This window comes from Dermacentor andersoni, chromosome 7, assembly GCF_023375885.2.
Source record: "Dermacentor andersoni chromosome 7, qqDerAnde1_hic_scaffold, whole genome shotgun sequence".
Lineage (NCBI taxonomy): Eukaryota > Metazoa > Arthropoda > Arachnida > Ixodida > Ixodidae > Dermacentor > Dermacentor andersoni.
The window spans coordinates 93,492,733-93,506,711 of record NC_092820.1 but is presented as its reverse complement, the minus strand read 5'-3'; the positions used below and the strand labels follow the sequence as shown (position 1 = coordinate 93,506,711).

The window sequence follows — 13,979 nt, the reverse complement described above, 5'->3', positions numbered from 1 at the left end:
TCTTTATGTTACTTTCCTTTTATAAAAACAAATGAACTAACATTCCAACTATTACGAAGATTATTTGTTTACCATACAGTTGGAAAAATTATCGACCACGCGCCCTGGTCAGCCAATCAGATAGCTCGCCCACGTGACGTCATATGGGTTATTTGCATCATATGGGTAGGGGCGGCTTAAAATTCCGCCGAGCAGTGTGCTACGATCGGCAGCGATGTGTATTTTTAAAACCTTATAATAAATTACACGCTTTACGCAGAGCACTTAGATGCATCAATTAATGATCAGAAGGACCTACTCTAACGACTCAGTACGTTTGTAGAAAATCGCCAAAATCGTTTCAGGGTCCCTTTAAGAAGTTTGCAGGGACAACATGGCCACAATTAGCACATGACCGGGGTAGTGGGAGGAGTGTGGGAGAGGCCTTTGCCCTGCAGTGGGCGTAGCCAGGCTGATGATGATGATGATAGACAGGTCACGTGGCTGTGCTCTGCGACGCTCAGCGTCCAGCGAAAGGTGTTCACGCTAGGCCAGACGCCTCGAACTGCGCGAAAGCATTCGGGAAAGAATAGCGGTTTGCAGTCGAGTATCCGGTACCCTTATGTGCGCATGCGCGCGCGCTGTATTTCGATTGGTAATCGCGGTGCGTTTTAGGTTTCCTTTTATCGATCCACGTAAAATCATGCACCGGGAGCACAGAGCTCGTCAAGCCTTTTCGTTTTAGTTTTTTTTTGTCTCCCCTGGTATCCTTTGGGGTCGAACTGTGGTCGAGTAGCCCGCCTTGATATTCTGTGCAGGTCCATCCCATGGTATCCTTCGGACGTCGCGTTGCAAGACTCGAGGGGTATGGCGTTCCAAAGCGACGCGTACGTTAAATACACCGCAGCTGGGGTGAGGGAGGGGAGAGGTCGTTGCGAATTAATTGTGGCGCGGTTCCTTAACGCGCACGGAACTATTATTGCACGAGCATTTTGGCACGTCGCCCTCGCAGGAACGCGGTTGCGCCGCGATCGGGACTCGGGAACTTTCCGAACTCGTGTTGGGCGCCAGATACGCGCCACGTGACCACCGAATCACCGCGGCGGGTTCGCTTTGCAAAGCTGCGGACGACTGTGGCAGGCTGAGTGTGCTTGCGGGCGAATCGAGGTGTATTTAACTAGCGCTAATAACGAGCCATTATAGTGACGAGAACGGGAAGCATGCGCACTCCCATGCGCGTCTCTTTCTCGTCCATGTGCATAGTCTTTTTAGCGCTCGTTAATTAAATGTGTCTCAATTTTTGGAACACGCGCCTCGCTAGCCCAACTTCCTTCTCTAATTGAGCTTATATAGAGTCCCACCGCAGCTACGTGCGGGCGGAATCCTTCGCGGGTGAATAGGCGAAGCCGCACTTTGCAGTTCCACCTCGGGCAGTTGGAAACGTCTGTATCAAAGCTTGAGCTTGCGCGATGGCGGCTTCGAGGTGGCCTCTCGCGTGCTCGCATGGGCGCGTCGGCGCCCGCTTAATGATGCCCCGCTTGCGGTTCCGTGATCTAACCTGGGACGTGCCATACACGTGCGCCTCTCCCGGGGCGCCGTCGCCTGTAGAGGCGTGGAAAGCCGCTTGCACCAGAGGCTTTACTTTTTTCTCATCTTTCTTTTGTCGCTTTCTTTTGTCAGTTTTCTTTGTCATTTTTTTAACCGCTTGCCAAGTACGAGAAGTCGTTCATCCCCTGCACCTGGCGCGCGTAAAGCCCGTCGATTGATATCGGGTGGCCTTAATTAGACCCACCGTGCCGCCTATATTCGTCTGTTGTGTGGCGCTGAGCTCAACACTGCTGAGTGTATATATATACGTGTGTGTGTGTGTGTGTGTGTGTGTGTGTGTGTGTGTGTGTGTGTGTGTGTGTGTGTGTGTGTGTGTGTGTGTGCGCGCGTGCGCGCGCGCGCGTGCGTGTGTGTGTGCGTGCGTGCGTGCGTGCGTGCGTGCGTGTGTGCGTGCGCGCGTGCGCGCGCGCGCATACGCTGCATGGAAGACTCTGAGGGTTGGGTCTCAGCACTGACTCTTCCAGACATCTGTCTACGCGTCTGCCTCTCAGGGCGAAGATGACATACATATAAGTATGTCCGGAAATAAATGTTGTTTTTCTTCCTTTAATTGCGGAGATTAATTAACATTCCTAACCTACGCAGCAGGTTATGGGGGCCACCGTAGTGGGAGACTCTGGATTAATTTCGACCACCTGCAGTTCCTTAACGCACACCAAAATATAAGTATACGATTTTCTTCCGTTCTCGTTTGAAGTAATTAACCCCTGTAACTATGAAATTAGGCGGGCTATTTATTCCGTTAACATCCTGTTAGCCACTTTTCATTATAGTTTATATTCTATATTATAAACTGTCTGCAGACAACGGTCGTTTAAAACGTGTTTTTTTTTTCTTTGCTTTTTTTTTTCCTTTTATCTCTTCCGGTTCAATAACGTCACACTCCGGAGTCACAACAATCCTACTCTTGGAGTGGAAGCTGCGAGGCGTACTGATGGCACTCGGGCAGACGTTGCAGCCAACGCAGTGATGCGGAGAAGCACGTGGAACAGGTACATTGTTACGTGTAGCTGACGCGCAAGGCCCTTTACAAATATATTCACACGTATAGGCCAACGGTAGCCAAGATGGCTACCCTGTATCAATCGGGAACACGTCGTCTTCCTCCTCTTCAGTGCAGCCACACTGTGACGGCTGCTCCGTGTCATCCGTTTGGGATGGGTGCTGAGCTAACCATTAGTTTTTTTGTTTTTGTTCTTTATCCAGAAAAGAATTCGATTTTCCACATGGTAGCTGCTGATAGCTGAACGATTTTCACTTGGGGTATGGGAATATTCGAATACCAATCGAATGTATTAGACACCAACTATTCGTAGTCGCATTCGAAAGTGAACTATATTCTAATATCGAAACTAACCAAATATTCCGCCATAACCGACCGCTGAAGTCGGGTTGCTGTGCTCCGTCCGCTAAGCAGTGTAATCGCAAATTACCAAAATTGAGGCGACAAAAGTTTTCGAAGCAGTGCAGAAACAAAGTGGGTGATTGTAAGCTTTGTTTTCAGTTTCGCTGCGGAAGTCTACATGGCAGCCTTTTGTTTGCAATGTGTAATTTAGTATTTCTTTCGGTGGCGAGGGTGGGAGGGTGGGGAGAGTGCCAGTTTTATCTTTCTACAACCAGTGACGTTTTCCTTGGAACGGGTCATTTTACTTGCGTGTACGTACAGAATTCCTTCGGCAACTTCTTCTTTTCTTTTTTTTCCACAACTTCTGCATTTTTTTCCACTAACCATTTGTTTAACGTTCCTGGAAAGCGAGTCAGCAGCCATTCAATTAACCTCGTTTGAAGCCGAGCAGTAAAGATCTTGCGAGGATATTCGTAGAGCCCTCTCGTACAGACGCGATTTGTGAACTTTTGTTGAAACTGATCCTATAACTGTTCGTGATAGTTGGCTCCCTCTTTCGCTATAGTCTGTACAAGCATGGTACTCAGTTATATCGAATCAAATGCTCTGGCTATAAATATACACGTCCGCGTTCGACCACTCTGTATTGCACTCGTATTCGAAAAAAAAAAAAATTTTTTTCCCACCTCTGCTTTTCACCATTTGCGTACATTTTCATTCACGCGATTAGTTTGGTTCGTCTATGTATTTTCCCCCTGTGTTTTCTTTGTTCCTGTGTGCACGAATCATTAAGCATGACCAGTTAAATGTTAGCACCATAATAGCATCGATGTACCTGTCGCGGTAGTTCAGTTGCGCTGCTGAGTACGAGGTCGCAGGCTCGATCCCCACCGCTGCGGTCGCATTGCGCTGGGACAAACTGAAAAAAAAAAAGAAAAAGAAACCACGCTCCTCTACCGTCCATTGTGCGTATTTTTAAAGAAACCCCCCGTCCCCTACGACGTCCCTGGTAAGTTCTAACCTAATGATAATAGAATAAATAATAAAAGCCCTAGTGCCTGTCGTTCTGCGCTTTGTCATCCGTCTTATTTTGCACTATATGAGAATTGTTATGGATTACCAGCCAGTACACGAAGAAACTCCCTGCACGCGAACGAACTTCGCGTGTGCCCGTGTTCGGTCATCGCGCCTCGCGTTCGCCTGTGACAATCCCGGCGAAGCGGGAAGTCGCGGTATACGTGTGCGCTCTGCAGGGCTTGGACAAGTTTTCCTGCGAGCCGCGACCGCGCTCTCTTATTAGTGGGGTGTGCGACCGCGTGCTCCGGAACCCCGCGGGTAGGGCAGCGTCGTCGTCGATGGCGGGAATGCGCATCCGCTGTCGACGTGCGCGTTAATTGGAGCAGTCGTCGGCATTGCGTCGTGCCCACGACGGCGGTTATGTACCTTTCTTGCCGCGCGCGAAAGTTGTCCGTTCAAACAACCGCGGTGACGTGGGATAAATTGACGAATTATCTCGAAGCACGCGTAAAGCGCGCAAGCTCACGCTCCTGTTTTGTTCGCGGCTGTGGAACTGTGCCCGCATGCATGCCTTGCAGCCTCTTCCGAGAGAAGCGTATGCATGTCACACGAGTTTGCTCCACGGCTGCAGGTTCGTCGTGGTCGCGCCGCCGTTGTACGCACGGTACTGCTCGATTTGAATTTTTTTTTTCCATGGGTTGGGACCCTGCAGTGGTCACGTGCCAAGAGGCACCCTGGAGTTACCTTGCGGAGTGTACCGCACAAGTGGCAAACCGGGCGAGTTGGCAGTATAGTTATCCACGAATAGCTACGCCTGTTTAACAGAGATGGTACAAGCGCTTGTCCAGATCTTCCGTTTACTATGCGCCGACGTCCTTGATTTTTTAATTCGGCGGTGGAGGAAAACCAAACACTGTTGTAATAAAATTCTTGACTACCTTCAAGGACTCCTAGAATTGCTGCCAAAATTAATGAGCTTGCGAGTGTTCGTGCGGGACAAATATTGCTTTATCTGCTCAAGGAGTGTACTCCTAGCCATGCAGCCGGATGTCGAGCTATTGCTCGGAAACGAACGGAATCCAGTTTTTTCGAGACCAGGGACGCCTTTTATTCAGATTCCGACGCTGACCACTAGCCCCCTGCAGCGACCAATTTGGGACGGACGTCGACACCACCGGCTGGCAAGGCGGTCCCAAATCACGTCTCTCGCACCACGATGCGGGCTGCCCTGCCCCACGATGGTGGGCGACGCCACAGCTCGACGATGGATCTCTCTCGGGGGGTTGTCTTTGCCGAACAGTTTACGGAGGCCTCGTGCCGATTTAGGTCCAGTGGTGAAGGCGAATCAGCCTGGGCAAGAGAAGTTGCGAGGACTCAGTGCCGTGACCCGTACATGTAAGGCTGGCAAAAAATGTACACGTCGCGAGACTGCGTTCGCAGCCGACGCGGCCGCCGTGTGCATACGTACTGCTTTACTGGGCCGGTGGAGACGCCGTAGGTGTTCTCCTGTTCACCGCCCTGCAAGTGCGTAGATGCGACACCGACCGTTGGTAACACGTCGTCACAGAACCACCGTTTGCGTCGAAGGTTTACGTGCACAGCGGAATGTGAGAAAAAAAGATATTCGCCTATACTAGTATATGCAGCCTGAAGATGCCAGAATGAAATGCGAACTGGAAAGAGCCGAAACAGAAGTCTACATGGCAGCCTTTTGTTTGCAATCTGTAACTTGACGGGCTGAGCGTTGGGGGGTCGGGGAGAGTAACAATTGTTCTACAACCAGTGATGTTTTTCTTGGAACGAACTTTTATTTGATCCTGAGGAGCTACTGTAAAGATCCCCTAACGGGAGGCCATTAGCCGCTGGCCACGCCCACGTAGAGGAGCCGAAAGGACACATTTTTTTACGCCCGATCACTTGCAAAGTGAGATGCGTCGTCAGGGCGTAGAGCCAGCCGCCAAGTGCTCTCTGGATCCTAAAACAATAAAACTTGAGCTTCGCAATGAATCGCTGCTTTCTCAATACACAGCGGCGAAATGTGGAAAAGGGCAATTCGTTTCCTATAGTTTGCCTTCTCATTTCATTCCGGCATAGCGTGCATGCACGTAAGGCGCATAGTAGTAGTGGGAGCCACGTACTCACGGGCCAGAGGCCGCCTTTTGGGTGGTGCAGGTGACCTTCTCGATGTTCTCCTGCTGCTTCTCGGACTTCTCGACGTTCTCCTCGGCGTTGCCCACTTCCTCGATGTTGCGCTTGAGCGTGCAGCCGACGTTGTCCAGCTTGGCAGCCTCGTTCTCGCGCCGCGTGGTGACGCGCTTGGCGGACGCGGTCTCGACCAGCGTGCGCTTCTTGGTGACCTGCGAAGAGGCGCGCCGTCATCACGCGAGCGCCCCCCGCCGCCGAGGAGGAGGAGGAGGAGGCGCCGCCGCTCCTGACCTGTCCCTTGGCCAGGGTCTTCTGCATGAGCAGGTTGTCGAAGGTGTTGGCCTCCTGGAAGGCCTCCTTGAGCGCCTGGTTCTCCTGCAGCTTGCGCACCTCGCTGCCCTCGAGCTTGTGCTGGTAGAGCTTGTCGTTGTCGACGTTCTCTTCGTCCAGCGTCTTGCGCACGTCGACCGACACCGAGCCGGACTCGTCGCGGTCGAACACGCGCTCGGTCGGCGGGCCCGGAAGCAGCTGCTGGTTGCGGCACGTCTCCGGCGTCAACTGCGCGGGGAAGGGGGCAAGTTGGCGTGAACAAGGCGCCACCAGGCACCGTAAAGGGCGAAGGATATGAAAGAGGGGCATGTGTAGAGCGTGGTCCATGTAGTGACGAGCCTGCGTGACCGTGCTCCATTGTGGGGCGTGGTCCACAATGAGTCATGCGTCTGACTAATCGTGAATTGGGGTCGATCCAGGCATTCAGAATCAAGAAAGTGTGAACCGGACCCTAATGGAGGCGATAGGTCAACGCACTGCATGGGGGTTCGGCGTTAAAGTACTGTATAAGTATAACTCGAAGAAAAAAAGAAAAACGCCATTGGATTCATATGAAATGCGGAAGGCCCGAGTGACAACTCGCCCCTATAGATTCGCGAGGGGCGGCAGTGGTTGCGACTGCGAGTTTACTATCCGGACGCGAAGAGGCGTTCCAGCACTTCGAATGATGGTGTTGCAGAATTCCACTTCTACGTCTACTGCAACAGCTCGGGAAGAAAGGTAATCGAAGGATCGTTGAGGGGCGCGCGCATATTAAGCTCCCAATTCAATAATTATCACGCCAATCCTCCCTCCAATGTGCGTGCGACTGCTTAGGTTATGCACCTATTGCGTCATGGAGATTGGACCAGCGCACGACAGGCAGAGCCGAAACGGGCAGCCACTTGCATTTTCTGGGTTTAGGACGCCTTTGAATTTTCTAAGCACGGCTAATAATAACAATGAAGGCCAAAAAAAAAAAAACAGCTGTCGCGCAGAAAATGGGGGTATCGGTATCGGATAGGGAATAGCCATGTTTCGAACTATACGGTGACGTGCAAAATCAGTGATGACGACGAGCCACAATAAACGGGAGCATATATTTTTACTGAGCAGAAGGGCCTATATAGCTGACGGTCATTCCTCGGCGGATAAATCTCCCGGCCCTCGCGCCGGCCGCGCGTGATCCGAGCCACGCGCCCGCTTCGCTTCCTAGGCCTAGTCAGCCGCCTTTCTCCTCGTCTTCCTCGAGGTCGATGCTGCTACAATGCCAAAACCGTTGAGAAACCGTGCAACCACCGAGGTTCGAGTTCGGGTAGCTAGGCCTACTAGGCCTACTGTAGGCCTAGCCGAAGTCTATACCTGGGCCTCCCGCTTCGCGAGCAGAAAAGCAAAAAAAAAAGAATAGAAAACCGCGTCCGCTCACCTTGTTGAGCATGGGCTCGTAATTTGAGAGCAGCGGCTGCGGCAGCGGCTGCGGATCGACGGGCTTGCTGCCGTCGGCGCAGATGTGCTGCACGCATTCCGCGGCCAGGTCCGGGTTCTCGTCCACCAGCTCGGCCTTGGACGTGGCCCGCGTGATGGTCGTGGTGGTCACGTTCACCTCGGTCGTCGAGGCACTCATGGTTGCGGTGGCTCTCGGCGGGGCCTCAAAGGTGGAGGGGGGGGGGGGGGGGGGGGGCAGTCCGCGACCGGCGGCGGCGTTCCACGGACCTGCTCGGCGACAGCTGCAGGGGGACACGTCCGGCTGGGTCGCTGGTCCCTGGTCTTCTGTGCCACCGGCCGTTCCACGGCACGCGTTGGCTCGGGCGCGTGGCGCGAGCGCCGCGAGCGGCGTTCGGCTCCGCCGTCGTCTTCGTCTGTGTCCTTCCGGCGCGCGCCGAACCCTGTTCGGTCTCTTTCTGCAGCGAGTGTGGGCTGGAATGACATTTTGCCACTTGTCGTTTCGTTGCGTCGAAGGAATTAAGGTGCAAACGCTCAGATCCTTAGGGGAAGGAATGGCGGATCCCGCGCATATGGGAAAAAAATCTATTGTAAGCGAGGCTTTCTTTGACGCTTGGTGAAATGTCGTCACTTCTATATACTGTCTGGCTCGACGCTTCTCGATCAGTGCACGCTGTGGTCGCATTCTGTACAGTTTCACTTTTTTTCTTTTCTCCACACTCGGCCGCCTCTGTTATACAGTCTCCTTCACTTATTGCCGCTTGTTGTTGTTGTTGTTGTTGTTGCCTCAAAACTTATGGCTACAACTTGTACCACGGACCCGGTGGCCCATACTTCTTCGTTCTCAGTTTCCTCCGGGCCCTGAGTGCCGCCAGTCGATCGGTGTCATTGATTCCGTGGTGAATCTTATGAAGCTATTGTACGAAGGTGCTGAAGATTTAATACCGTAAAAAGTTACATCGGCGAGACGCAGAGGCTGAACAGTCGTTACGCATGCAGGCGAGCACATCAACGAACGTTCCCATAAAATTGATCAATAATCAACCCGTGCGACCGCTCTCTCAACCCAGGCACGCTGCGATGACGACAGAGAAAACACGCGTCTACACAGGGTGCGTCGGCGAGTGGTTAACGCCAGAGCCACATATACCACATATTAAACGCGCGTTGCTGTGAGACATAAATTGCCGCTAGATGGACGCACACACGCCGCAGACGCGAAAGTATAAGCAATCACCACAACACTGGCGGCACCTGCTGGTTGTCCCTCGAATGTAGTCCGCTAATCATGGCCTCCGAGATCCACACGCGCGCGGGGGTAATTCTCGGAGGCCATGGCTAGATAGTGCGAGTTGCTCTCCTGAAAAGGATCTGTCTTTAGGGTGTGTTGTGCTATATAGGCCGACTATACTCGCGGACAACTTTCTGCGGCTACGAAGGGAAAGACACGGAGACTAAGCGCGCACGAGTGATCGAAAGCGCTTCTGGAACGAGTCCCGCGTTTTCATCCACGTTAGTTTAGGCCGGGGAAGACAGAACGTAGACGCCTTATTAGCAACAGTTCAGTAAGACAGTACACACCACTGAGCGCGAAGGTGTACTTATTTTTGCGGCGTTTCCTGTCCGCCTCTGGGGAAACGCGAAACCGTCGCACGTGGAAGCTGCGTCGATTCGGCGTCTTCTTCGAGCATCCAAAAGCACGGTCAAACGCTGCCGGATATATACTTGGCGCGGTAGCATGTGTGCAGCAGCCACGCGCCCGTAGCATTCCCTTCATAGCAACAGAAAGTTGTCCGCGAGTATGGTACTGTTACCGAGATTTTAGCTGGCCAAGTAAGCCAACAACAAGATTATGGCGGTGATGATGATACTATCAAGTATGGAACATACCTACTGTGGAGGATAGGCCACGAACCGACCGGTATTGTAAGCTAGAGAGAGAAATAAACTTTTATTTTCTGAAACGGTGATCCGAGTCAGGACCCGGTTCACTCTGTGTGGGAGGATTCCTGATAGGAGCCATCTCGCTTCGGCTGCGCCTCCTTGGCCCGGCCGACGAGACTGCGTTCGTCGTCCAGGTCGCCAGAGGAAAGCTTGGCCTCCCAGGTTTCCGTGGTGGTAAAGATGTGCGTTGAGTTGGCGTGCTCTTCCTGTACTTCTATGGGGCGTCCTTATATGGAGTAATCTTGCGGAGCTTGCGAGGCCGCGGGCCTGTGCATGTGTCACGCAGTGGGCAATCCTGGACCGTGCGTTGCAGGGCGTCTGGGACGTCGCAGTGGGTGCCTATGTGTACACGAGTAGTGCGTGGTACAGACTCTGTGCGTGGTTACTCCGCGTACACAGGTGTTAGTGTGTAGGCGGCGGAGTGTGACCGCTTTTTCCTCCTTGTTCACGTTCTTGTGTGGTGAAAGGTGCTTTCTTCCGCTTAGTCGGTGGTGTTGCAGAAGCTCCGAGCCAGGAACCGACCGGCATTACAATAAGAGAATAAATTTTAGAAAATGAATGTGTGGACAAGTTCTTCTCTAACACACATCGTTTTCTATTGTTGTCGTCTTCGCGTGGCCGATGTTTTCTGCGTCATCGCGATCTTTGCTCGTATACCCTTTCATCATCCGACGTTCTCACGGTGTTTCGATGCCTGCCTTTCAGTCTTGAAAATTTTTCGACTCCCGTACACAAGAAGCAAAATATGCGCAGCAGTCGTGAAATAGTTTAACCAAGCTGAATCACCATCCGAAGTGAAGTTTCGTGGCGACACCGCTTGGACTTTGGCTCACTTCGCCAGTTAACGTTTCTCTCGGAATCCCGGCTCTGCAGCTTCAGCCACAGGGGTGTTTTGCCTTGCCGTGCTTTATTTCCTTTGCAAAGCAAAAGGATTGGCGTCACTGGGGACGGGGGGAGGGGGGGAGGGATAAAGCTCGCCGTGGGTGGAGCCCGCCGAGTGGCGGCTGCAGTGTGCTGTGATCGCAACTCGAGCCTTTGCTTGCACCGCGGCTGGTGGCCGAATGCGGTAAACGGCTGCTCCTGAGGCGGCTGAATGGGCCGATGGAGAGAATGGCCGGGCTGAGTTCATCGGGCTGATGAACGGGCTGAAGCTTCGTCATTCATGAAAAGTAGCTGTTTCTGGATGTAAGGAATGGTAACTATATCTTGCTATAGGCATTGTTTGTATCGTGCAAGGCATTGTCTATGTCATATTAATGTACCAGATTTTAGCTGCGAACTGCGGACCCGCAATTGGCAGTGTCTAGAGGCACAATTTCTATAACGCTCACAAAATGTGACGGTCAGACTGCCGCCATATTGTCTTTTCTTTTTCTTTTCTTCTTCTCAGAAATAAACGCCATATTACCGGCAAAATAGTAGCGTTGCGCTGTTAAATTATTTCGCATTCACTGTACAAAATGTGCGTTAAGCAATAGGCAGGAGTGGCAAGACAAAAACAAGAAGGGGAGGACGATACACCGACCAGCAGCCGCAGCAGGTGCTGCGAAGCAAACTGATGCCACCAGATATTTGCGAACGCGCGCATTTTCGAGCGCAAATATATGTGAATTCCTTCCTCGGGCTCCACATCTGCATCTATCCGTGAGGGAACTTGCAATCCCACCCGCGCCTCCCCGTATTTGCCTTGCCCCCCTCCTCCTACCCCATTCCTCCCTTACGCACAACAATGACACAGTATACACGTAACACGCACACAATGCAAACACACACAGGCGCGCGCGCGCGGCACCCGCACTTTTCCGCTAATTCCTACCGTCCGCCCCCCGGTATCGGCGCTATATACAGACTATACTGCACCTACTCAATCACGATGTGATCGTGATGGTAATAATGGTGATCGACGAGACGGGCACGCACGTATACACGGGCCTGTTGTTTCCACCTCTCGGGCACGACTGCGGATCCGCACACCGTGCATCGATGGCGAGAAGCGCCCGCATTACTGGGCTCGGCGTCGTGACGTTCGCGGCACTTGCGTGTATACAGCGCGTATATGTAACGCAATACGGAGCGTGAAAAAACAAAAAGGAACCCAATCCGTTCAAATCACGTCGTTAATACGTGCGCTCACGTGGTCGTTTGGCGAGTATTTACTTCGCGTATGCGTATATATACACTTCGCAGCGAACGTTCGGCTGGAAGGCGGTGTGCGGCGTTACGTACGTGACGGGAAGATCGACGCGCGGCCTGCAGCTACCGGTCGGTGTAACTGTAATTGATGTAACCGCTAGAGACACGACGAGAGCACGCAGCGAACAGGCAAACGTCCGTTCACCACACACACAGGGCGAAAAAAAGGCTCTTCAGTCGGGCCAACAAGTTATTCCTTTGTATTCTCGAGCCTCCGCGTTGGCTCTGCTCGGCACGAAGATTTGAACTGCGGACCTAAAGATGGCCAGCCGCAAGTGTTACTTCTGGGCCACTCAGCTCTTTTTTTTTTTAATTGCCTATAAGGGCACAACAGTATTTTACGATGCAAGCGCTTGCACTATACCTACATGCAAAAGGCGGTGTTTACATCAAGCTTGGTCCAAGTTTACCAAGTCATCCAGCAACTCCACGAAGTCGGCTGGTTCAGCTTGTTTCTCGAACAATTCTCTCGTCAGAGGAACAATACAGAATCTTAAAGAGTGCAGTGGCGACTCTAGCTGCTCTGATAGGCTGACGCCACGCTCTTGAGTGCTTCGGATTGTGTATAAATCAGCAACCAAGGTGACATAATTTAAGCGAATCAAGCGGTAAGAAAGTAAAGACAGGAAGGAGGAAAAAGGGCAAAGTAGTTGTGTCTTTCCACTTTACGTCCGGGCCGCGCCAATCGCACAATAAATGCTTCTGTCCTTATCGGTAGTAAATTTCTCGGTCCATGTATGCGATTGTTTATTCCATCCGATACTGCATGAAACAGCCCCAGTCTTAGCTGCCGCATTATATTGTACCGGCCCTGATGCTACACCAAAAAGAACATGTGCTCATGAAGAACTGTGATTGGCTGACGTGCTACGTATGATTCGCTTACGACTGACAGCTCATTTCTAAAACGACAGCGAGCTGAAACAATTTAAACGAAGGCTGTGGTAAAAAGCGATAGGCGGGGTATATAGCAAATAAATGAAAAAAATATACCAAGCCTTTCCCTCTTCCCCACCGGGGACGCCATGTAGTACGTGAAGCAGCAGATTGACACTCATGGCCTACTGTGACCATATGACGTGCTCGAACAATGACTTGGCGTAAACCGCTGGGAAATAGACACTTAATTCTGTCTTATTTACTTGCTTTGAAACGTTTAAGTGCCCGAGCACCCTTAAATTCTACAAGGTGTATGTGTGTCGCACAAAGCACCCATTCAGCACTCCGAAAATAATGAAAGGGGCGTGCACTAAGGGTGTTCGGCTAGGAAATGCGCCTATTTTCGAAACCCGGAGAAATTTACGAGGTTGCAAAAAAAAAAAAAAATGAAATAAGTTTAGAAATCCAATCCACCCTCGAGGGTCTAATTTTCCCGAGTGGGCATTGCGTAGTTTCGTGACGTTAATAATTAAACCTCACGATTTAATTTAACGTTAAATTATCCAGTTATTCTTTTCTTTGGGGCCTCTGCTTCGTCGCTTGCGGCTTTATCCGTCAAACGAGATGATTAACGTGTTAACTTGCTCGAGTTATAGTTGGGTCCAGATTATAATTGGGACAAGACCATGAAGCAAGACGGCACTGCGTTTGTTTTCGTGCTTTCTCGTACCGTTTTTACTACTTGCTTTTCTCGTTAAGGAATGGCGCACTTGCTGGTGCCTCGCCAAGGGCAAAAAAAAAAAGAGAGAGAGAGAGAGAGAGAGAGAATGCGAGCGTTGTCTCTCTGCAGCTTCAGTCCCAGTTCCACAGTGTCGCCCACCCTGCAGCGGTCGCTGTACGAAGCCACTTAACTTGTGGCCCGTACGCACCATGGGGGACTTATACTGGCCAGAATCTGGTGAATGCATACTAGTGAAAAGAATGCATGAAAAATCGCCCATTGCCTTAAAAAGAAAATCAAAGAAACAAGCTAAGTATGGCTAATGGAAAATGCGCGTGCTGCCTTTTGTCTTTGTTCGTGTTACGCGCGCGTTAATGAAAGCAGCCGACTAATCGA

At 51.6% G+C, this 13,979-nt stretch overlaps 2 protein-coding genes across 3 annotated transcripts in view; one reads left to right on the top strand and one right to left on the bottom strand.

Annotated features, from left to right (window-relative positions):
• LOC126534122 (echinoderm microtubule-associated protein-like 2) overlaps window positions 1-13,979 on the top strand; it is a 243,654-nt gene that overhangs the window by 20,963 nt on the left and 208,712 nt on the right. The gene's annotated exons all lie outside the window — the stretch shown is intronic.
• On the bottom strand, window positions 5,033-8,201 carry LOC126534128 (uncharacterized). 2 transcript variants are annotated; one of them, XR_007600244.2, is made up of 5 exons: window positions 7,830-8,200; window positions 6,386-6,652; window positions 6,088-6,306; window positions 5,418-5,467; window positions 5,033-5,299 (listed from the first exon to the last, which is right to left on the bottom strand). XR_007600244.2 is itself a non-coding variant. In XM_050181361.3 (5 exons), exons 1-4 carry the CDS (start codon window positions 8,025-8,027, stop codon window positions 5,422-5,424), a joined length of 726 nt encoding a protein of 241 aa, XP_050037318.1. In that variant the 5' UTR covers window positions 8,028-8,201; the 3' UTR covers window positions 5,033-5,299; window positions 5,418-5,421. The 2 variants fall into 2 exon arrangements, 1 of the variants encoding a protein (XP_050037318.1); XM_050181361.3 differs by having other exon boundaries at window positions 6,092-6,306; window positions 7,830-8,201.

What these genes read in the sequence shown, in the direction of transcription:
- LOC126534128 (XM_050181361.3), bottom strand. Translation starts at nt 8,027, where the DNA reads ATGAGTGCCTCGACGACCGAGGTGAACGTGACCACCACGACCATCACG. An exon ending in ACGAGCCCATGCTCAACAAG is followed by an intron (nt 6,653 to 7,829) that starts GTGAGCGGACGC and finishes TTCCCCGCGCAG; the next exon opens with TTGACGCCGGAGACGTGCCG. An exon ending in AGACCCTGGCCAAGGGACAG is followed by an intron (nt 6,307 to 6,385) that starts GTCAGGAGCGGC and finishes GCCTCTTCGCAG; the next exon opens with GTCACCAAGAAGCGCACGCT.